Source organism: Microcaecilia unicolor, chromosome 1 (genome assembly GCF_901765095.1).
Source record: "Microcaecilia unicolor chromosome 1, aMicUni1.1, whole genome shotgun sequence".
NCBI classification, from domain to species: domain Eukaryota; kingdom Metazoa; phylum Chordata; class Amphibia; order Gymnophiona; family Siphonopidae; genus Microcaecilia; species Microcaecilia unicolor.
Window position 1 is genome coordinate 124,300,580 of NC_044031.1, and position 24,985 is coordinate 124,325,564.

At 43.1% G+C, this 24,985-nt stretch overlaps 1 protein-coding gene across 2 annotated transcripts in view; it reads right to left on the reverse strand.

Moving 5' to 3' along the window:
• The window catches only part of ITGA8 (integrin subunit alpha 8), a 521,482-nt gene that overhangs the window by 33,781 nt on the left and 462,716 nt on the right, over window positions 1–24,985 (reverse strand). For both annotated transcript variants that reach the window (XR_003941853.1, XM_030199982.1), the window contains exon 28: window positions 13,571–13,672. Coding sequence is in view for 1 of the 2 variants with exons in the window: in XM_030199982.1 (XP_030055842.1) it covers window positions 13,571–13,672 (102 nt within the window). In the remaining variant the exon portion in view is untranslated. The remainder of the gene's footprint in view (window positions 1–13,570; window positions 13,673–24,985) is intronic.

Here is a 24,985-nt window from a genome sequence, read left to right on the forward strand (position 1 = left end):
TTGCTTATGATTCCTTATGGTATGTCAGGTCAGATTATAAGCTTTAGACGTTTTTCTGCGATAAATACATTTATCTGCCCATTATGCCATTTTCTGAACATTTTTCTGTTTCAAAAATGAACCCTTTTTGTCTCTCAAGGTCAAGGTTCTCCAATTAGAAAGTAAAAAATGAACTTCCATAGGTAAAAGTAATAAATAATGATAAAGACAACATTTAAAATACTTTCTTAGTAACCAATAATAACTGGGCAGACTAGATGGGCTGATTGGTTTTTTTTTTTTGCCCTTTTCTACTGTAATGGATGGATCTAAGGCCTACAGTGTGTGTGTAGGAAGAGACTAGTCTCCTGGGCCCTGAGGGGCACAGAAGAAGACAAAATTCAAGGCCCTACGTTCATTGAACATTTGGAGGGTAATTCTGTAACTAAGATGCTAACATTTATGTGCTAAAATACATATATATAAGTGATTAGAATGCTGTCATATGCATATGGAACTGGTTAAAAAAAAAAAGGTGACAGAGAGTAGTGGAGCGGAACGTGGGTGTGATCATATGTGATGATTTTAAGGTGGCCAAACAGGTAGAAAAGGTGACGGTGAAAACTAGAAGGATGCTTGGGTGCATAGAGAGAGGAAAAAGCAGGTGATGATGCCCCTGTAATAAGACTCTGGTGAGACCTCATTTAGAACATTGTGCACAATTCAGGAGACTGCACATTCAAATAGATATAAACAGGATGCAGTCGGTCCAGATGGTGGCTACTAAAATAGTCAGTGGTCTTCATCATAAAGCGTATGGGGACAGACTTAATGATCTCAATATGTATACTGTAATGGATCAAAAGAGAAACCATGATATAGGGCTGGTTAGGTGATTTAGCTAATAAGCTAATAACTGTTAAGAGTTTGTGGCTTGTCTTATCTGGAGCTCTGGAGTACGACTTTGCCCTAAACTGGCCCCCAAACAAAGAAAAGGGCTCTGATGATGGTTTTGCTGGCAATATGACAGAAGAATGCCACACTTTGGACATATATTACAATTTATTGTGTGTGTGTGTGTGTGTGTGTGTGTGTATATATATATATATATATGTGTGTGTGTGTGTGTAATAGAGAAAGATAGATGATAGATATATTAGTATGGCAAAGCAATAAGCAAAACTTAGCAGTAAGACTTATCAGTACATGGCAGAACAGTGAGCTGCTCCCCAGTATCTCTCCACACTCGTCCTTCCCTACACCCCTTCCTGTGCACTCCGCTCCATGGATAAATCCTTCTTATCTGTTCCCTTCTCCACTACTGCCAACTCCAGACTTCGCGCCTTCTATCTCGCTGCACCCTACGCCTGGAATAAACTTCCTGAGCCCCTACGTCTTGCCCCATCCTTGGCCACCTTTAAATCTAGACTGAAAACCCACCTCTTTAACATTGCTTTTGACTCGTAACCACTTGTAACCACTCGCCTCCACCTACCCTCCTCTCTTCCTTCCCGTTCACATTAATTGATTTGATTTGCTTACTTTATTTATTTTTTGTCTATTAGATTGTAAGCTCTTTGAGCAGGGACTGTCTTTCTTCTATGTTTGTACAGCGCTGCGTATGCCTTGTAGCGCTATAGAAATGCTAAATAGTAGTAGTAGTAGTAGTGAGCAATATCAGTGCAGCTAATAATTATTCCGGAGACATAACTGATGGTGCTAAGCTAACCTATGAAACCATATGCCAAAAGGTCCTGACTCACTTGGACCTTGGCAATGTTTCCTATCTCACCCCTGGACCATAGGAAGGATAACTGACCTCATCCTGTAGGCTCCCTGGAAAAGTCCTTTGGCTCACTCTGTGTAGCAGATCTCTCCTTTCCCTCTTGGACTCTGAGCTGAAGTTTCACAGCTGGCTCCTGGACAAAGCTGTGTAGATAGGCTGCCTGCTGCACTGTCAGTCTGTGTTCGTTGTGGAAGACTATCAGCAATGAAGATGGAATGCACACCACTTTTCTCTGGAATTATCTTAGTTGAAGCTAAGATGCTATCCAGTACTGGTTCTTAATCAGTATAGTACATATTCATAGTTCAGTTCCTTTAGGCACACTGAGGGCTTTAGCCCCTCAGTGATACTCAGAGGAGCTATATCTTGGATTGCAAAGTAACAGACATCAGACATAGGTGTCTATCTCTGTCTCAGTCTAATAGGCTAACTGCCTGTGTAGCTAGCTGCCTCTCAGTGTCCCTCATAAAGTGCATATCCCATCATGTGGGGAACAGTTCTCTGATTGGACAAGCTGGGCAGATAAAGACTGCTGGCATGAAGGGAGCAAATGGACAGTAGATGGTAAAGCTTTGATCCACTAGGATCACTGAGCTAACCACTTGGTAACTGTCATTAGCTTGGCACAGGAATGCCTGTAGAAATGATATAATGAGGCCTCTGGCCTTGGTGATGGCCCTCTTTATCAAAGCTGACTGTCTGGAGCATTACACGATGGTACTAGACTAGATGGATCTTTAATCTGATCCAGTACTGCAATTCTTATGCAAACAACTTCTAGTAGAAAAAACTTTCTTGATAAGCCCAGTGGAATCTTTTCTCAAACTATGGGGTATGTCTACTAAAGGGTGCTAGGAAATGGGTCTTACCATATGCTAATGCAGAACTTTCCCACATGCCCATGTCTAGTACTCCCAGGATATAGGGCATTTTCAAATGATTATTCCTTCAGGTTGTGCACTGTTTGCATTACCACGTGTTACCTGAAATAAATTAATGAGGGAGCACTTACTGACTCCTATTTAGGAGTGTTTTAAATGTTTTAAACTATCATTAACCAGATAGCACACGCTAGTGTGGATGCGCTATCTGGTTAATTCCTGGCCCAAGTCATACCCCAGCAAAAAATAAATCAGACATTTATTTTTTGCTGGGGCATGACATGGGCCAGGAATAATAAATCATGCATGCTTAGTGTGTGCTAAAAGGTTACCTACTGCAAAATGCTTTAATGCCTCTTGCAGTAAGTGTTTTCACATGTGCTATCCTTGCATTAGGGCTCAATGCCGTTTAGTAGACATACCTCTTTGTATAGTAAAAAAGCTAACTTTTATCCTTAAAAGAATGTTAGTTTAACGAAAGAAACATTTCTATCATTCAGAGTCAGTATTTTAGTGTTAAATTAAAATGTCTGTAAAATACCCAGTCAATTTATTGCCTTCTGTGAACAAAAAATATTCCTGAACCTTGAACTCTGTGTTCCTCGAATATGCTTTAAGTAAAAGTGATTCAAAATTAAAACCTTACAGTGGAAGACACCACCAGTATTTCAGAAATAAACTGCAAACTAATGCCACTTGATAGATCTCAAAGGGTATGCACACCAGAACCATTACTCACATTTTACAGGTGCAACATCAAAAGATTTGGAGTTATGTGTGGAAACATGGCCTGCTCATATTATAAATGTGCAATGCACAGTTCCGACAGGCCCTGAATATTTTGAGCCTGACTGTATTTTTAGTGCTACAGGCATGTGTGTCCTGATAAAACTTATTGAATGTTTTCTTACATGCTCAGTAAAATACCAGGAAAAAAAACATATATGCATGTGTGTGAGTATGTATATATATATCCACCTGATCTTCAACCTGCGGTGGGCAGCGTTTTTTTAAACGCTGATTGTCGCCAGCTAAAGTATCCCCTGATATTAAATGCTGGGTCTGTTGAAGCACCGGCACTGAATATCGGGGGATAATTTTGGGTGAGATCAGCAACCATCAATTATGTGGGCCTGGACGATATTGAATATACTGAATATTGGGTCAGCCAGTCCATATAACTTTTTTCCTTTTTTTTAAAGCCCCTGAGCCCCCTCAAGTCTCCCCCTCCAATATCCCCTCTTTCCCTCCCCCTCCCAGACCGCGTCCCGGACCCTGAAGACCCCCTGCCCCCCCCCCCCCGCCATGCAGGCAGGCACTCCCCCCAGACCTAATGGTTCAGCGGGGTCATTGGGGGAAGAAGCGCAGCCCCCTTGCTTACTGGTCTAAAATGGCTGCCATGAGTTCTCGCAGTAACCATTTTAGAGAAGCGCCATTAGAGGCAGAAGCAACGGGGCTACGATCCTGTCCCCAATGACCCCGCTAGATCACCAGGAATACAGGTAAGCCCAGGGGGAGGGCCTGCCTGCATGGTTAGGGGGGGCAGGGGGTCTTCTGGGGACAGTGTCCTGAAGAGGCCTGGGAGGGGGAAGAGAAAGAGGGGACATAGGCGCTCGGAGCTTTAAAAAAAATTAAAAAAAGTTATGCTGGTGCTGGCCTGATTATGCAGCAGGAAGCTATTTAAGCGGGCAGAAGCCTCTCCTGCCTGCTTAAATCTCTTTGAATATCGGCCCGATATTATATAATTTTAAGAAATTGCAACAAAAGTTATAACAATTACCAAGACTATAAGCTTGTACAGAAAACTGACATGGCATGAACACATAGGGCCCTGTTTACTAACCCACACTAGCATTTTTAGCACACGCTAAATGCCAGAGTTGCCCATAAGTTCCTATAGGAGACTTTGCATTTAGCGAATCCTATTCATTAGCATTTGCTAAAAATGCTAACAGACCCTTAGCGCTGCTTACTAAACAGGACCCTTAATATACTACAAATTATTTATGCAAGTAAACCCATGAAACATCACCCACGAAAGTCCACAAAATGGAGGGCTTAGCCTAGGGATAACAAACAAGCAATTTTTGAGTTCAGAAGGCTCCTTTTGATTGCCTGTACCAATTTTACAATATTTTCATTAACAAAAAAATCTAGGCAGAGTACTTTTTCTATAGCAGGTTCTATGATGTGGAATTCATTACCAGAAAACTTTAGAATGCTTACAGATACAGTGTGTTTTAAAAAAATTGCTGAAATGTCATTTGGTTGTTAGGGCATACCATTGAATGTACATATTGATACAGTGTGCAGGTGTTTAGACATTAAGGGCCTGATATTCAGCCAGTGGTGATCAGTGTTTTGTTGATTGCAACCGGCGCTAAACTCAGAAATTCAATGCTGGGACATGTCCGGGCACCAACACAGAATTTTCGGGTTTTCAGAGCTGGCTAACAGACAACTGGTTAAGTGTAATATTCAGCTCTTAACCAGCTATGGGGCACCTCATTAGAACATAAGAGTAGCCATACTGGGTCAGACCAATGGTCCATCTAGCCCAGTATCCTGTTTTCCAAACAGTGGCCAAGCCAGGTCACAAGTACCTGGCAGAAACTCAAATCAGGGCAACACTCCATACTACAAATCCCAAGGCAAGCAGTTGCTTCCCATGTCTGTCTGTGGAGTGGGAGGTGAGCTGCCAGCCCTTCTAAAGTGGGAAGGGCACACTGCTGGGAGCAGAGTGTTTTGAATCTTGTAACTTTTGAACTAGATACCCTTTTGGGGCTTAGCACAAGGCCCCACAGTCTCTGAGCAATGATTTAGAATTACTGGACTGTGCATTTTTATTTTCTTGTGTTTGCTGAATTTACTGTAATACTGTGCTGGGGAAAACCCTGGACCAGATCACTTTATTGCCTTGACGTGGACTTGGGGAAAATACAAGGCTGTGAGCGTGGAGCTACCACCCGGAGGGCTGAAAGAGCCTGGGACCAGGGTTATCACAATATATACAGTGGTGGAAATAAGTATTTGATCCCTTGCTGATTTTGTAAGTTTGCCCACTGACAAAGACATGAGCAGCCCATAATTGAAGGGTAGGTTATTAGTAACAGTGAGAGATAGCACATCACAAATTAAATCCGGAAAATCACATTGTGGAAAGTATATGAATTTATTTGCATTCTGCAGAGGGAAATAAGTATTTAATCCCTCTGGCAAACAAGACCTAATACTTGGTGGCAAAACCCTTGTTGGCAAGCACAGCGGTCAGACGTCTTCTGTAGTTGATGATGAGGTTTGCACACATGTCAGGAGGAATTTTGGTCCACTCCTCTTTGCAGATCATCTCTAAATCATTAAGAGTTCTGGGCTGTCGCTTGGCAACTCGCAGCTTCAGCTCCCTCCATAAGTTTTCAATGGGATTAAGGTCTGGTGACTGGCTAGGCCACTCCATGACCCCAATGTGCTTCTTCCTGAGCCACTCCTTTGTTGCCTTGGCTGTATGTTTTGGGTCATTGTCGTGCTGGAAGACCCAGCCACGACCCATTTTTAAGGCCCTGGCGGAGGGAAGGAGGTTGTCACTCAGAATTGTACGGTACATGGCCCCATCCATTCTCCCATTGATGCGGTGAAGTAGTCCTGTGCCCTTAGCAGAGAAACACCCCCAAAACATAACATTTCCACCTCCATGCTTGACAGTGGGGACGGTGTTCTTTGGGTCATAGGCAGCATTTCTCTTCCTCCAAACACGGCGAGTTGAGTTCATGCCAAAGAGCTCAATTTTTGTCTCATCTGACCACAGCACCTTCTCCCAATCACTCTCGGCATCATCCAGGTGTTCACTGGCAAACTTCAGACGGGCCGTCACATGTGCCTTCCGGAGCAGGGGGACCTTGCGGGCACTGCAGGATTGCAATCCGTTATGTCGTAATGTGTTACCAATGGTTTTCGTGGTGACAGTGGTCCCAGCTGCCTTGAGATCATTGACAAGTTCCCCCCTTGTAGTTGTAGGCTGATTTCTAACCTTCCTCATGATCAAGGATACCCCACGAGGTGAGATTTTGCGTGGAGACCCAGATCTTTGTCGATTGACAGTCATTTTGTACTTCTTCCATTTTCTTACTATGGCACCAACAGTTGTCTCCTTCTCGCCCAGCGTCTTACTGATGGTTTTGTAGCCCATTCCAGCCTTGTGCAGGTGTATGATCTTGTCCCTGACATCCTTAGACAGCTCCTTGCTCTTGGCCATTTTGTAGAGGTTAGAGTCTGACTGATTCACTGAGTCTGTGGACAGGTGTCTTTCATACAGGTGACCATTGCCGACAGCTGTCTGTCATGCAGGTAACGAGTTGATTTGGAGCATCTACCTGGTCTGTAGGGGCCAGATCTCTTACTGGTTGGTGGGGGATCAAATACTTATTTCCCTCTGCAGAATGCAAATAAATTCATATACTTTCCACAATGTGATTTTCCGGATTTAATTTGTGATGTGCTATCTCTCACTGTTACCAATAACCTACCCTTCAATTATGGGCTGCTCATGTCTTTGTCAGTGGGCAAACTTACAAAATCAGCAAGGGATCAAATACTTATTTCCACCACTGTATTTTAAACCAGGCCCAAACCACATCTCTTTGACATCTCTGCATGGTGTAGATCTCCATGAGTAAATAGTAGCTTTCTAAATTCTCTATTTGCATGTGTAGCTGATCTACACATGTACATACTGCTATTTATATGTGGAGATAAGTCTAAAACAACCCCCAAATCTAAGTTTAATGAGACAAAATCAAGTGTTTTACTAGATCTTACTTTCAGATCTATAACATTAATTATCTTTTTGACAGAGCCTAAATATAAAACATTTTCCAATTTCAGTTTAAAATGAAAAATTATAATATGCTTTGATCAGGCTGTAAAATCACAATGCTTCACTTCAGTAAAATAGGTATTTTCATACCCATCAACTGCATAATTTGTGAACAATTTCTAGTAATTATATAGGAACTGTATAAGAGTTTGTCTGCATTTAAGCTTAAACTCCTTTTTATTAGGAAAAACAAACCTTATCTTGCTTGGTTATTTAGTAGAATATTTGTAGCTATGCTGACATGAACAGCAGCCCATCACCTGCATTCAAAAACTTCCAGACAGAGGGTCCCACTACTGCCAGACACTGCACTATACAACATATGTTACTGTTATGGAACACATGCTGCCAGGAAGCAGAAGGAGAACATGCATTTATCTTTCAGCTTAGAGTCTTTGAACCTCTTGGGATGGACCAAATCAAAACATTCCATGTTTCCCAGAATAACTGTATATATAAAATATACACTTGTGGAAACCCCCTCCCCTCCACCTCCACAGCACCAAAACTTTTTTATTTCCATTTTATACAACTTTAAACTCCATGTTCTCATTTTAATTAATCGCTGCCCTATTTGAAAGGGGTGGAGAAGGAGATGGTAAATGACATAGTAGGGTTGAACATTTTTATTGACTCAATTTATAACAAACTAAGGGGTCCTTTTACTAGTGCATGCAAAAAATAAGCATGCACTAAATGTTAGAGATGAACATATATTCCTATGGGCATATCTAGCATTTAGCACATGCTAAAAATGCCACCCCTCCTTTGTAAAAGACTCCCTAAGCCATGGCCCAACTTCTAATAGAGTTAGGAGATGAGATAAATTTAGTGTTTTTGGTCTGAACTTTTCTTTAAAAGGCTTTAAATGCACTAATACTTTTTAAAGAATCGAGATGTGGAAGTTCAATAAATATATTGGATGCTGAATCTCTCATGCAAAGTCCAAGGTAAGTTTCTACAGATGTTTGGTGCAATCTGCTCTTGACAGAGTTGACTGCACATTAGTGGTAGTAATAGCTTAGGTTCCTAATGGCTACCTCAGAATTCCATTTGTACCATTTTTCAATTAGAATTATGAATATGAGGTCTGAAGGAAAGGGGGTAATAAAAACATCAAAGCAATCTGCAAGAAGATTTCTGTTGGCCAAAAACCTTCTATGAAGCAGGGACGCTGTACATCTTGCTTTAAGCACATGAAAGTCTTGGCATTAAATTTCACTATGTACTTTCCTGTGCTAATATATCTATCACATACTGAATGTCTCAGCAGTTTTCAGAATGTGTTCCATAATCAGTGGCATCTATTTCTATCCAGTCCAGCATCTCCCCTCTGTGACCCTCTTCTTATGTTCAGCATCTGCCCTCTCCAAGTCCCTATCATCCCCCTGTGTCCAGCATTGCCCCCTCTGTGTCACCGTCCGTATACTCGCTCCTTATCCAGCATCTCCCCTTGCTCTTCCTTTCAACTTGCACTCTTTTCTCTGGTGCCAGCATTCTTCCCTCTCTTTGCGCTGCCCTCCCTCTGCTGTTTGGCATATCTCCCTACCTCTGTAGTTCCATCAATTCTTCTCCTTCCCTCCCAGCCCAGTTTCTCTCTTCCTGTTCTGCCCTCCTCCTCCCCCCCCCCCGGTGGGTCTGGAATCTCTCCCTTTTCTTCCTTCATAGCGGTTCTTAAAACTTTAATGCCTTTGCTAGCAGCAACAGTGATTACGCTATTAAGCTAGGCTGCCTCTGACTGGCCACGGGGCCTTTGCCCGTGTGCCATGTGCCACCCACACAGTAATAGGAAGTTGAATTAAAGGAGGCCGGATGCAGCAGAGGGAAGACCCATGTGCAGGCTGGAGTCTGCCTGGCTTAACTGCTGCTACTGCCAGTGAAGATATACAAGTTTGGAGGAACATAGGGAGTAGGGAAGGGAGCAAGAAAGAGAAATGTTGACCATGGGAATGGGAAAGCAGGAGCAGGGACAGAATGCATGAAATAAAGAAAGACCCTTCATCTTGTGAGCTGGTAGAGGGAGCCAAATGTGTGTGTCACATACCTGCTTGTGACTTGGAATGTCTGGAGAAGCCCTAGGGCAGGTTCTGGTAGAAAAAGAGCCATGAATTTAAGTTGGCAAGTCACTTTTTGTGGAGGCATTTATCAACCCATTGCAATGCCTATGTAAAAATGAATGAGCTGTTTCAAGGGCTCCCCAGAAACTTTTGATAGATAATCAGACTTGCAATATAAAATCTTACAACCCATATTCAGTTTGGTGAATGGTAGATTCTGATATCATTGCACACTGAACAGGTGAGTAATCTTGGATTTAGCTCTTTCCTTGCACTTGAAGCTGAAAGCAGTTGTTAATGCCTTCTTTAAGCTCTACATAATTCACCCTTCAAAACCATTCTGAACTTTAAAGATTATAGGACAGTATCCAGCCATTCATAATCCCTGGTCACGACTACTGCAATTCAATTTCTATGGAAAACAGCAACATAGGTTCCAGCTGGGACATGGTGACAAGATTCTCTCCAACACTGTACTCTTTTATTGGCTACCTATTCAATGCTGGATTAAAAATCTTCGGCCCATTAAGGAGAGAAGTTATCAATGTAGACCACCGTTAAGATGGATTACTTTACTACAGTTCATGCTATTTTACCACAGGTCCCATTTTATGCAATGAGTCCCAGTTACTAATAACCCAGGTTAACAGTAAAATAACCTGTCTTAACAGTAGCCCACATTGATAACTTCCCTACCATAATTTCAATGGAAAACCACCTTTTTGCACTACTACCTTCTTAAAAAAAAAAAAAAAAAAAAAATATATATATATATATATATATATATATATATTATACACGTTACATTCCACAGGGCAAAATTTATTAGATGTCCCATCAAGGCAACTATTATGTTTGATGAGGGAATTTCTTACCTGCACTTTCTGTGTTTATATCTTGTTTGGGTTTGCTCTGTGATGCCTACGTCCTGTGTTCATAGAACTAAATTATCTAATTTTCTTGGACTTTGCGATACCCAACATTCCTTGTCTCTTTTTTTCCTTAAAGTGACTACAGTGTGGTGTGGTGATAAACAAACTAATTTTGTTCAGTTTCCATTTCTGGTTCTCAGTTTGTTTGTAGCAGGCCTATACAAGTACTTAGCGTTGGGACCAACAACTGGCTACTATATTCTGAATTCCTTACTGTTTTCCAATCCAACCAATAAAGAATTACAATAGCTGTTAGTTATCAGTGAATGCACGGGAGTGGCTAAAATCATTCCTAAGAGAGAGAGCGCAATCAGCAGAAGTAAAAAAAAAAAAAAAAAAAATCTGTTTTAGCAAATGCAACTATTTGAAAGACCATAGTGAATTCTGAGTCCACTAGAACCCCCAAAATATGGGCTTGCTCATTCCTCTTATGAGGGACAACTTCTAAAATATAGGTACAGTGGGGGAAATAAGTATTTGATCCCTTGCTGATTTTGTAAGTTTGCCCACTGACAAAGACATGAGCAGCCCATAATTGAAGGGTAGGTTATTGGTAACAGTGAGAGATAGCACATCACTAATTAAATCCGGAAAATCACATTGTGGAAAGTATATGAATTTATTTGCATTCTGCAGAGGGAAATAAGTATTTAATCCCTCTGGCAAACAAGACCTAATACTTGGTGGCAAAACCCTTGTTGGCAAGCACAGCGGTCAGACGTCTTCTGTAGTTGATGATGAGGTTTGCACACATGTCAGGAGGAATTTTGGTCCACTCCTCTTTGCAGATCATCTCTAAATCATTAAGAGTTCTGGGCTGTCGCTTGGCAACTCACAGCTTCAGCTCCCTCCATAAGTTTTCAATGGGATTAAGGTCTGGTGACTGGCTAGGCCACTCCATGACCCTAATGTGCTTCTTCCTGAGCCACTCCTTTGTTGCCTTGGCTGTATGTTTTGGGTCATTGTCGTGCTGGAAGACCCAGCCACGACCCATTTTTAAGGCCCTTGCGGAGGGAAGGAGGTTGTCACTCAGAATTGTACGGTACATGGCCCCATCCATTCTCCCATTGATGCGGTGAAGTAGTCCTGTGCCCTTAGCAGAGAAACACCCCCAAAACATAACATTTCCACCTCCATGCTTGACAGTGGGGACGGTGTTCTTTGGGTCATAGGCAGCATTTCTCTTCCTCCAAACACGGCGAGTTGAGTTCATGCCAAAGAGCTCAATTTTTGTCTCATCTGACCACAGCACCTTCTCCCAATCACTCTCGGCATCATCCAGGTGTTCACTGGCAAACTTCAGACGGGCCGTCACATGTGCCTTCCGGAGCAGGGGGACCTTGCGGGCACTGCAGGATTGCAATCCGTTATGTCGTAATGTGTTACCAATGGTTTTCGTGGTGACAGTGGTCCCAGCTGCCTTGAGATCATTGACAAGTTCCCCCCTTGTAGTTGTAGGCTGATTTCTAACCTTCCTCATGATCAAGGATACCCCACGAGGTGAGATTTTGCGTGGAGCCCCAGATCTTTGTCGATTGACAGTCATTTTGTACTTCTTCCATTTTCTTACTATGGCACCAACAGTTGTCTCCTTCTCGCCCAGCGTCTTACTGATGGTTTTGTAGCCCATTCCAGCCTTGTGCAGGTGTATGATCTTGTCCCTGACATCCTTAGACAGCTCCTTGCTCTTGGCCATTTTGTAGAGGTTAGAGTCTGACTGATTCACTGAGTCTGTGGACAGGTGTCTTTCATACAGGTGACCATTGCCGACAGCTGTCTGTCATGCAGGTAACGAGTTGATTTGGAGCATCTACCTGGTCTGTAGGGGCCAGATCTCTTACTGGTTGGTGGGGGATCAAATACTTATTTCCCTCTGCAGAATGCAAATAAATTCATATACTTTCCACAATGTGATTTTCCGGATTTAATTTGTGATGTGCTATCTCTCACTGTTACCAATAACCTACCCTTCAATTATGGGCTGCTCATGTCTTTGTCAGTGGGCAAACTTACAAAATCAGCAAGGGATCAAATACTTATTTCCCCCACTGTATATGAGTACTATGTTATAATGTGTGTCAGTGGACCCTTGAGATTTTTGTAATAGATTTTTTTTACTTTGTTAGAACCCCTTGCAAATCTGGTCTTAATTCCTTTTTCTTTTCTCCTTTTAAAGATTTTACTTTCCAGTATTGTCTAGAATTGTTATTTTACTTTGTATTGACTTTATCTAACATTTGGAGGGCAGATATGTACAGCAGTAAAGTACATGTCCACTTTGGAGTATTTGAGCCATTAGCGTCCGAATGTATCCATATATGCACAAAAATTACTTCTTAAAAATACCAAACTGTGCAAAAGTATTTACCTTGAAATAATAGTACAAATGGCAAACATAGTGGTGGAGTTTTGGTAGAGAGTGCAAGAACACGTGTATAATTTAAGAGCTGCATTTTGTAAAGACTAGTAGACACCTACTTGTCTTTATAAAATAGTCTTCACATAGGCACCTTAAATGGTGCTTTAACTAGGCATTACCCTCTCGATGTACACCCTTGATGCAGGCATTATGCCAAAATATGGCGATGGTGTGTTTTAAATTTTGGTCATTTTGTGTATGTTTTTATAATTGATTGGTTTATTTATTGTTTTATGGGTGTTTAATGTACTGAGCATTTGACATTGTTATTGTATTGAAAGTTAATCTATTGATTATCATCTGTTGTTTGGAGGTTCTCTTTTTGAGGGATTCCCTGTTTTCTGTATTTTTGGTTTATTGTTCTCCTTCCAGTGATTATGTTAAATTTTATTGTGTTGTAATTACTATTATCCAGCAGTTCCACCACCATTACCATGTTGAGGCTCACATAAGAGAAAGTCCCTGATTTGTAGCTTACAGTCTAATAAAGAGACACTGTGCTTCTGTGTTGCAGATGTCCTCTTCTATGACAGGAAATTCTGTCTTTGTTATATCACCCTCCCACCCCCATAAAAAGAGAAAACAGAACACATTAATAATAAGTAAAACTCAGCAAAATAATTCTCGTCTACATTTTCCAACTTACGGTTGTGTTTCCCTTCGGGAGCTTTACTGGCTGAAGTTTATATGGCAGCTTCTTCACTTCAAAGGACGCAGTGGAGGTAAGAGAATAGTGTTGATTTTTCCTCTAAAAAAGATATGACAGTTCAGTATGTGCAGGTATTTAGGTAGCTTAATTTAAACTGACACCCATTTATACAACATAAGAATTATTGTTTATGAATTCTACTGATGGCATATGCACCGGTGCCTCATCTTTTTACAAATTAAACTCTTGTCCATCAAAGTTATTAGGAGCGGTTTGTATTGCTGAAACTGAACAGATGTACTATTGGTAAAAGGAACAAACCTAGGCAACATTTTTCACCTTCAATTAACTCTGACAGCAACAATAAAAATTCTGAGACTTTTGTGCAATTGAATTATTTCTTTTTCTGTCAAGGTCTTTTTTTAAATAGTTTCTCTATCACAGTTATAATTTTCCTGTCACTGTTGAGACTTAGCTTCATTATAATATGTAACACAGATTAAACAGAGGATAGCAGCTTTTTTTTAATTTTGGAGGAAACTTTTGCACAAATATTTGGTACATGTTATGCCTGCTCCTGTTGACTATTTATAGGTTTTACAATCCTCCCAGCAAGTCCCACTCAGCTTACAAACACTTATCACTTGTGATAAGTTTCTTGTGGATGAACTATTATTCATCTTTAGAAATGTAGTACTGACTCCCCTACAAAACCCCAAGTAAATCTGACAGGAAAACTCCCCCAGATCACAACCATATTTTTTACTTTTTAACTTATGCAGTATGTTTATAGAACAAGTTTCTTTAAAGAGAAGCCTGTACTAATGGAAGGTATGATCCTGCAGTCCTTTAGCTGTCTACACACTTGTGACAGCTGTGTATACTTTCCCCTACTGTTCTGCATACAGTTCCCAGCTTGGCAGAACATATAGCGTTCCAATGTAATCAGCAACATGCTCCTTGTTTAGATAATCACAGTCTAGTGGACAGAATGATATTGGTAGTTTGAAGCCAAAACACAGTAACTGCTCTTAAAAAATGTTGCAGGCGGCTTTATAAGTAGAAATAAGATAAACAATAGAGAGGCAATGCCATTTTATTAAACTAACAATAACATTTTGGCTGGCTTTCTGGAGCTATGCTCCCTTCACGTGTGGTTCCTGAGACCTTGAGAAAGTGATGTCACTCTCCAATGCCTCAGGTACAACTTAGAACATATGCACCCTTTCTTGGGATGGGACAGTAAGAGGGGCATTTTCGAAATGACGCTTAAATCCGACTTTGAACGTTTTGCTGAAATCCAAAAATCAAGTGGTGAACATGGCCATTTTCGAACCTGAAAAAAATTTTTTTTATTTCAAAAATGGCCATTTCCTAGATGATTTCTAGACATTTTCTGCTTAGTGTGCCCATTTTTTTGGACCATTTTTGAAAAAAAAAAAAAACAAAAACCCCCACCCAAGTGAAAAATGCACAAAATCAAGTCATTGGAACGTAGGAGGAACCAGCATTCTTAGTAGACTGGCCACAAAGACATCCCAGCAGAGCAGTGGGGTACCCTACGAGGCACTGCAATGGACTTCACATAACAGGTCCCAGGTACACATCTCACCCTTACCCCCTTGTATTGTACGGTGAGCCCTCCAAAACCCACAAAAAACTTAATATACCCACCTATATACCATTACAATAGCCCTTATGGATGCAGGTGTCCCCTATACATGGGTACAGTAGTTTTTTTTTTTTTTGGGGGGGGGGGGCTAACACTTTTCACCAGAAGTGTAACAGGCTAGATTATGGGCCTGGGTCCCCTTTTCCACAGTGCACAGCACCAACCACTAGGCTACTCCAGAGGCCTGCTTGCTGCTCCAATAGGACTGGCCAAAACATCTGAAGCTATCATAGAGGCTGGTATTTACTGTTTCATTCACATCTTTGGTAGATGGGGGTGCGGGGTGGGGGTCAGTGTCCACTGGGGGGGGGGTGAGGAGGTGTCATTCCTTTATTCCTCCAGTGGTCATCTGGTCATTTAGGGTACTTTTTTGTAGCTTAGTCATTATTAAATCGTCCTTATGACCAATACTTCACTTAAGCTTACAGTAAATCGATACTGAAATTAAAAAACACAGTTTCACACTCCCTCTGTAAATTATATATTGAAATACAGAGCTTAATGATCTGCTGCTTGATTGTAACAGAGACACTAAATAATGTGGAGAAAAACGGGGGACTTCAGTAATGCCACCCAGTAAACCCAAAACAACAACGGGTTATAAGGCTCGAGCTCGGCAAATCATCATACAACCCCCGAAAAAAAACTCCACACATAAAAAAGTTAAGTAATATCGACTCCACACAGATCAATGTCCAACATTTTTTTTTAAATATCTGCAAAAAACAGAATTTCAGTATATATAATCCAAATGGACAGACAGCTCAGAGAGGTTCTGGCGGGTCCTCTTAAAGATTTGTTTAATAAATCCTTGGCGACGGAAGAGGTTCCGAGGGATTGGAGATTGGCGGATGTGGTCCCTCTTCACAAAAGTGGTGATAGGGAAGAAGCTGGAAACTATAGGCCGGTAAGCCTCACTTCGGTTATTGGAAAAGTAATGGAAGCGTTGCTGAAGGAAAGGATAGTGAATTTCCTGGAAGCCAATAAGTTGCAAGATCCAAGACAACATGGTTTTACCAAAGGGAAATCGTGCCAAACGAACCTCATTGAATTCTTTGATTGGGTGACAGGAGAATTGAATCAGGGACGAGCTATGGACGTAATCTACTTAGATTTCAGCAAAGCTTTTGACACGGTTCCCCACAGGAGGCTCTTAAATAAACTGGAGGGGCTGAAGATAGGACCCGAAGTGGTGAACTGGATTAGGAACTGGTTGACGGACAGACGCCAGAGGGTGGTGGTGAATGGAATTCGCTCGGAGGAGCGAAAGGTGAGTAGTGGAGTGCCTCAAGGATCGGTGCTGGGGCCGATTCTGTTCAATATATTTGTGAGTGACATTGCCGAAGAGTTAGAAGGTAAAGTTTGCCTATTTGTGGATGATACTAAGATCTGTAACAGAGTGGACACCCCGGAGGGAGTGGAAAACATGAAAAAGGACCTACGGAAGCTAGAAGAATGGTCTAAGGTTTGGCAATTAAAATTCAATGCGAAGAAATGCAAAGTGATGCACTTAGGGAGTAGAAATCCACGGGAGACGTATGTGTTAGGCGGGGAGAGTCTGATAGGTACGGATGGGGAGAGGGATCTTGGGGTGATAGTATCTGAGGATTTGAAGACGACGAAACAATGTGACAAGGCGGTGGCCCTAGCTAGAAGGTTGTTAGGCTGTATAGAGAGAGGTGTGACCAGCAGAAGAAAGGGGGTGTTGATGCCCCTGTATAAGTCGTTGGTGAGGCCCCACCTGGAGTATTGTGTTCAGTTCTGGAGGCCGTATCTTGTTAAGGATGTAAAAAGAATTGAAGTGGTGCAAAGAAAAGCTACGAGAATGGTATGGGATTTGCGTTACAAGACGTATGAGAGACTTGCGGACCTGAACATGTACACTCTGGAGGAAAGGAGAAACAGGGGTGATATGATACAGACGTTCAAATATTTGAAAGGTATTAATCTGCAAACAAACCTTTTCCGGAGATGCGAAGGCAGTAGAACGAGCGGACATGAAATTAGATTGAAGGGGGGCAGACTCAAGAAAAATGTCAGGAAGCATTTTTTCACGGAGAGAGTAGTGGATGCTTGGAATGCCCTCCCGCGGGAGGTGGTGGAAACGAAAACGGTAACGGAATTCAAACAAGCGTGGGATAAACATAAAGGAATTCTGCTCAGAAGGAATGGATCCTAAGGAGCTTAGACAAGATTGGGTGGCAAAGCCGGTGGTGAGAGACGGAGATGGTGCTGGGCAGACTTATACGGTCTGTGCCAGAGCCGATGGTGGGAGGCGGGACTGGTGGTTTGGAGGCGGGGATAGTGCTGGGCAGACTTATACGGTCTGTGCCAGAACCGTTGGTGGGAGGCGGGGCTGGTGGTTGGGAGGTGGGGATAGTGCTGGGCAGACTTATACGGTCTGTGCCCGGAAAAGGACGGGTACAAATCAAGGTAAGGTATACACAAAAAGTAGCACATGTGAGTTTATCTTGTTGGGCAGACTGGATGGACCACGCAGGTCTTTTTCTGCCGTCATCTACTATGTTACTATCTTTTTAATGTATTTATAAATGACCTAGAGATGGGAATAACTAGTGAGGTAATTAAATTCGCCGATGACACAAAATTATTCAGGGTCGTCAAGTCGCAGGAGGAATGTGAACGATTACAGGAGGACCTTGCGAGACTGGGAGAATGGGCGTGCAAGTGGCAGATGAAGTTCAATGTTGACAAGTGCAAAGTGATGCATGTGGGTAAGAGGAACCCGAATTATAGCTACGTCTTGCAAGGTTCCACGTTAGGAGTTACGGATCAAGAAAGGGATCTGGGTGTCGTCGTCGATGATACGCTGAAACCTTCTGCTCAGTGTGCTGCTGCGGCTAGGAAAGCGAATAGAATGTTGGGTGTTATTAGGAAGGGTATGGAGTCCAGGTGTGCGGATGTTATAATGCCGTTGTATCGCTCCATGGTGCGACCGCACCTGGAGTATTGTGTTCAGTACTGGTCTCCGTATCTCAAAAAAGATATACAGTGGGGGAAATAAGTATTTGATCCCTTGCTGATTTTGTAAGTTTGCCCACTGACAAAGACATGAGCAGCCCATAATTGAAGGGTAGGTTATTGGTAACAGTGAGAGATAGCACATCACAAATTAAATCCGGAAAATCACATTGTGGAAAGTATATGAATTTATTTGCATTCTGCAGAGGGAAATAAGTATTTGATCCCCCACCAACCAGTAAGAGATCTGGCCCCTACAGACCAGGTAGATGCTCCAAATCAACTCGTTACCTGCATGACAGACAGCTGTCGGCAATGGTCACCTGTATGAAAGACACCTGTCCACAGACTCAGTGAATCAGTCAGACTCTAACCTCTACAAAATGGCCAAGAGCAAGGAGCTGTCTAAGGATGTCAGGGACAAGATCATACACCTGCACAAGGCTGGAATGGGCTACAAAACCATCAGTAAGACGCTGGGCGAGAAGGAGACAACTGTTGGTGCCATAGTAAGAAAATGGAAGAAGTACAAAATGACTGTCAATCGACAAAGATCTGGGGCTCCACGCAAAATCTCACCTCGTGGGGTATCCTTGATCATGAGGAAGGTTAGAAATCAGCCTACAACTACAAGGGGGGAACTTGTCAATGATCTCAAGGCAGCTGGGACCACTGTCACCACGAAAACCATTGGTAACACATTACGACATAACGGATTGCAATCCTGCAGTGCCCGCAAGGTCCCCCTGCTCCGGAAGGCACATGTGACGGCCCGTCTGAAGTTTGCCAGTGAACACCTGGATGATGCCGAGAGTGATTGGGAGAAGGTGCTGTGGTCAGATGAGACAAAAATTGAGCTCTTTGGCATGAACTCAACTCGCCGTGTTTGGAGGAAGAGAAATGCTGCCTATGACCCAAAGAACACCGTCCCCACTGTCAAGCATGGAGGTGGAAATGTTATGTTTTGGGGGTGTTTCTCTGCTAAGGGCACAGGACTACTTCACCGCATCAATGGGAGAATGGATGGGGCCATGTACCGTACAATTCTGAGTGACAACCTCCTTCCCTCCGCCAGGGCCTTAAAAATGGGTCGTGGCTGGGTCTTCCAGCACGACAATGACCCAAAACATACAGCCAAGGCAACAAAGGAGTGGCTCAGGAAGAAGCACATTAGGGTCATGGAGTGGCCTAGCCAGTCACCAGACCTTAATCCCATTGAAAACTTATGGAGGGAGCTGAAGATGCGAGTTGCCAAGCGACAGCCCAGAACTCTTAATGATTTAGAGATGATCTGCAAAGAGGAGTGGACCAAAATTCCTCCTGACATGTGTGCAAACCTCATCATCAACTACAGAAGACGTCTGACCGCTGTGCTTGCCAACAAGGGTTTTGCCACCAAGTATTAGGTCTTGTTTGCCAGAGGGATTAAATACTTATTTCCCTCTGCAGAATGCAAATAAATTCATATACTTTCCACAATGTGATTTTCCGGATTTAATTTGTGATGTGCTATCTCTCACTGTTACCAATAACCTACCCTTCAATTATGGGCTGCTCATGTCTTTGTCAGTGGGCAAACTTACAAAATCAGCAAGGGATCAAATACTTATTTCCCCCACTGTAGTAGAATTGGAAAAGGTACAGCGAAGGGCGACGAAAATGATAGTGGGGATGGGACGACTTTCCTATGAAGAGAGGCTGAGAAGGCTAGGGCTTTTCAGCTTGGAGAAGAGACGGCTGAGGGGAGATATGATAGAAGTGTATAAAACAATGAGTGGAATGGATCGGGTGGATGTGAAGCGACTGTTCACGCTATCCAAAAATACTAGGACTAGAGGGCATGAGTTGAAGCTACAGTGTGGTAAATTTAAAACGAATCGGAGAAAATTTTTCTTCACCCAACGTGTAATTAGACTCTGGAATTCATTGCTGGAGAACGTGGTACGGGCGGTTAGCTTGACGGAGTTTAAAAAGGGGTTAGATAGATTCCTAAAGGACAAGTCCATAGACCGCTATTAAATGGACTTGGAAAAATTCCGCATTTTTAGGTATAACTTGTCTGGAATGTTTTTACGTTTGGGGAGCGTGCCAGGTGCCCTTGACCTGGATTGGCCACTGTCGGTGACAGGATGCTGGGCTAGATGGACCTTTGGTCTTTCCCAGTATGGCACTACTTATGTACTTATGTACTTATGTACATCTACTATACAAAAAGGAGATACAGAGAATATCTATCTCCAAAAAGTATACTACTTTACAAAATGTTATTATGCACTGTAGGGTTACTGGCTACTTATCTTGACTCCCGCCACACTGGTGTCTCTTACTCAATCAGTAACTCCAACAGTAGCTTGATCAAAACCCAACAGGGAAGTCCCCGTTTCGCTGTCGCTGCTTCAGGGGTTTAAACACATTTGCAAAGTCTCCACATGCATTCTCATCTGCTCATCCTCAAGATTCTCCGAACGTTCTCACATCTCAAGTGTTGCACTCCAAACGACGAGCTAGTAACTGCCCCACAAGTGCCTTCAATTTATCAATTCATGACGTCCCGCTCCTCAGTGGCAGGGAGCCAATCAGAGGCTGATAAAGCAAAATCACGTCATCTTTTAAATGAACCAATGGAATCTGGCCAATTTCGATTCAAACATTCTTCCAAAATATGTCAAAAAAATCAAAACAGTAACAAAAAAACAGATCAAAGAACTAATGACATGAAGGTCCTAGGTCTTTGACCAATGAATATCGACTGAGCCAGTTAACTTTTTAATGGCCAAAATAAACCTGGATATTTTTTTTGTTTGTTACATTTGTACCCCACATTTCCCCACCTATTTGCAGGCTCAATGTGGCTTAATCCTGATCACTGGAAACGGCCTGGCATTGAATATCTGGGTTTAACGCTGGAGGCAGATAACAAACACACTGCCTACCACTGGCTGAATATAGGTCCTAACCTATTTAAAAGTCTCCCAGTAGTTTCAAGAGAAAATTCAACTTCAAGTTTTCCATTTCCATGATAACTTTAATGATTCTGAGACATGTGCTAACTAGCTAGCATAGGTAGTGCTAATAGCTACCACACATTAAAACAAGCCAGCACAGTAACAATCCCACAATAGCAGTTTAAATTAGGAGGGGTGGGTCATGGACAAAAAAGAGGTGTGGCTGGAAGAAGGAGATCTGTGACTGGGGGATTGGAAAGTGGGATTTGCTATCAATGAGGACTTTGAGCTGAGAGGAGATCGCATCAAGGGGAATTGGTGATGTAATGTGCTGCAGAAGGTCAGAGTGGAGAGAGTAGGGCTCTGTGATTAGGGGGAATTCCCTTGCTGTGATAGTTTTTGTTTTGGTTTGTTTTACTATAGTATGGGGAAGTGCTGGGAGCCACATTAAATGTATTGACAGCTAATACAGGTGCAGCTGTGCCATCTGCCGATGCGTGTAATGCAAACCCATGCAGTAATCTCTGGATTCTATATATGGTGTGATCCCAAGATGCGTGTGCAACTTAATTGGCTAACAAACCTTTAACGAGCAATAATTGGCTGCTAACACCAATTATTGCCATTACTTGGCACCAATTAGTATTTGCACGCGCATCTGGCTGTGCGGTATTCTAAAATGTTTGGCGCTCAAACCCCATAGCATGCGGCTAGGGGCATGGGTGTGTCAGGGGCATTCTGAAAATCTGAACAAGTTACAAAATAATGATCAGCACCAAACCTGGGCACCAGCATTTACACCAGGCTTCAGAGGGGTAAGTCTTGTACCCAAGGTTAGGGCACGAGAATCGCCAGTAAGTAGGATTCTACAGAAGGCATGGAATTTTATAGAATCCCACTTAGTGCCAATCTTTTCCAGCACCCGTGTGCCTACCCTGTGTTACAAAAGTAGGGCAGATGCTTGCCACACCCCTGGCACTCTGGCACTTAGCGCACTGACTTTGCACATACCGCACACAACTCGGGCATTCGGCACACACTCAGACATATCAACCCCCACCCCCTTCAATACCACACTACAAGCCGTATCTTCGATAGAATTGGATTTATTTTGGCCGCAGCCAGGAACATTAAAATTGTTACAACTTAAACAAATCACATTACATCTTCTAATAATAATAATCATTATGCCAGCATTTGCATTTCTACCCGGGTACACAGCTTCTATACGTAGTTGCATATTCTGGGCCACAGGCCAAGCCGTACCAAGCCCCTGTGGCCCCCTGTGTGTGTTCCAAGCACCCGACGTCACTTGGTGTCTCCCGTTGAAGGAGGCACCTACCACATTTCTAAAATGACGTTCTAGGCCTCCCGGCCGTCGAAGCCAGGAGACAAGCTGTATACATGTTGTTTTCTTATAACAAGGCTGCTCACATGCAAGCCTACCATTTGCATCAACTTGATAACTTTCCATACAACTCTTTCTGCAGCAGTAGTTACCCCAAACTTGTAATTGTTATGTGTCAAGCTGCTGTGTACCCATTGCTGGCTGTGCGTAAACATTGTAGTCTAACGCCTTGCTGCGACAAACCTTGCCTCTCAAGTGGGTGGGCGGGTGGGCGTTGCTCTTCTCCTGCCTCCAAATTCAAAAGGACTTCCTGTGCAGTTTGAATTCCTCTCTCCTCCTCCCTTGCTCCTCCCCTTCTTTCTTGCCCCCTCCCCTTGCTACCCCTTGTTTCCCTCCCACTACTACCTCTGCTCTCTAGCTGGTCCTCCCTGTACCCTCCCTCACACTTCTGTCTTCACTGGCCTTCAGCCCGGTTGTGGTCGGCCCCCCTTTAACGGGTGTGCCTGGTTCTTTATCTTTTGCAGTAAAAGAGCGGTAACTGTGAAATCTTACTGCACTTTAGTAAACAGCCCCTCTGTATGCTATAAGATAAAAATGTACAAAACAGACGTCCATCTCACATGTATTTTCCAACAGGAAAGATGTCAGGATTTCCTGTTTGAAAATATGTGAGATGGATGTCCGCGTGCTGAGGATGTCCATCATGAATGGTTTGTTTACAAACGCCAACATATGAACAGCAAAAAAGCAAGGACAAGGACATCTGTCTAGCAGCATTCTTAAAAGAATGACCACACAGACATCCCTGCAGAGCAGAGGGGCAGCATATTGGTTAGTGAAGTGGACTTTAAACCAAGGGTCCCAGGTTTAAATTCCACTTTAATTATTTTATTTTATAATTGTGAGCCCTCCAGGAACAGAAAATTACCTACTGTACACCATTTCAATAGCCTTTAGGATTGCAGTAGGTATTTTTATGTTTTGTGGAGGGCACATAAAAAAAGAGTTAAAGTGGGATTGAACTTGGGTCCCTTGGTTTATAGTCCCCTGCACTAACCACTAAGGTACTCCTCAGATCTGTATGCTACTCTGTTTATAATGCCCATAATACCTGGAGCTGTCACAAAGCCTGGTACTCCTTTCCAATTTCACTTTCCGGTGAGAAGGACAGGGACAGCAACCACTGGGGGATTAAGGAGTTGTCATGCCTTAATCCCTCCAGTGGCCAGTTGCTCAATCAGAACACCTTTTAGTACCCTTTCAGGCTTATTTTCAAAAGGGATCGCCGGCGATCTTCCGACATAAATCGGGAGATGGCTGGCGATCTCTCAAAAGCGGCGAAATCGGTATAATCGAAAGCGGCTTTTTTGACACCATTGCCGCTTTCCCGTCGCCGCGCTGGCGAAAGTTCAAGGGGGTGTGTCGGCGGCATAGCGAAGGCGGGACATGGGCGGGCATGGGCGTGGCTACCAGATGGCCGGCTTTCGCGGATAATGGAAAAAAAAAGCGGCGTTAAGCAGTATTTCGCCGGGTTTACTTGGTCCTTTTATTTTCATGACAAAGCCTCAAAAAGGTGACCCAACCCACCAGATGACCACCGAAGGGAATGGGGGATATACCTCCCCGTAGCCCCCAGTGGACACCAACCCCCCTCCCACACTAAAAAATAAAAATAAAAACCTTTTTTTACCAGCCTGTATGCCAGCCTCAAATGTCATACCCAGCTCCCTAGCAGCAGTATGCAGGTCCCTGGAGCAGTTTTTAATGGGTGCAGTGCACTTCAGGTAGGCAGACCCAGGTCCATCCCCCCCCTACCTGTTACACTTGTGGTGCTAAGTGTTGAGCTCTCCAACCCCCCCCCCCAAAATCCACTGTACCCACATGTAGGTGCCCCCCCTCACCCATAAGGGCTATGGTAATGGTGTAGAGTTGTGGGGAGTGGGTTTGGGGGGATTTGGGGGGCTCAGCACCCAAGGTAAGGGAGCTATGCACCTGGGAGCTATTTGTGTATTTTAAAAACTTTTTTAGAAGTGCCCCCTAGGGTTCCCGGTTGGTGTCCTGACATGTCAGGGGGACCAGTGAAGTACAAATGCTGGCTCCTCCCATGACCAAATGCCTTGGATTTCGCCGGGTTTGAGATGGCCGGCATTTTTTTCCATTATCGCTGAAAAACAAAACCGGCGATCTGAAACCCAGCAAACTCTGGCATTTTGCTGGGCTAAACCGTATTATCGAAAAAAACGATGTCAGGCTATCTTTTTCGATAATACGGTTCCGGCCAGCTGTTGCGCCGACGCCAAAATAGATCGCCGGCAATCTATTTCGCTGGTGACGTTCGATTATGCCCCTGTTTGTTACTTAGCATGGTAAAAATTGGGGACTTTGCCATTATTGTGTGACTTTATAATTCACTAATTCTCCATTTCCGTGTAAACAATGACTTCCAAAAAAAGAGCACATAAAAG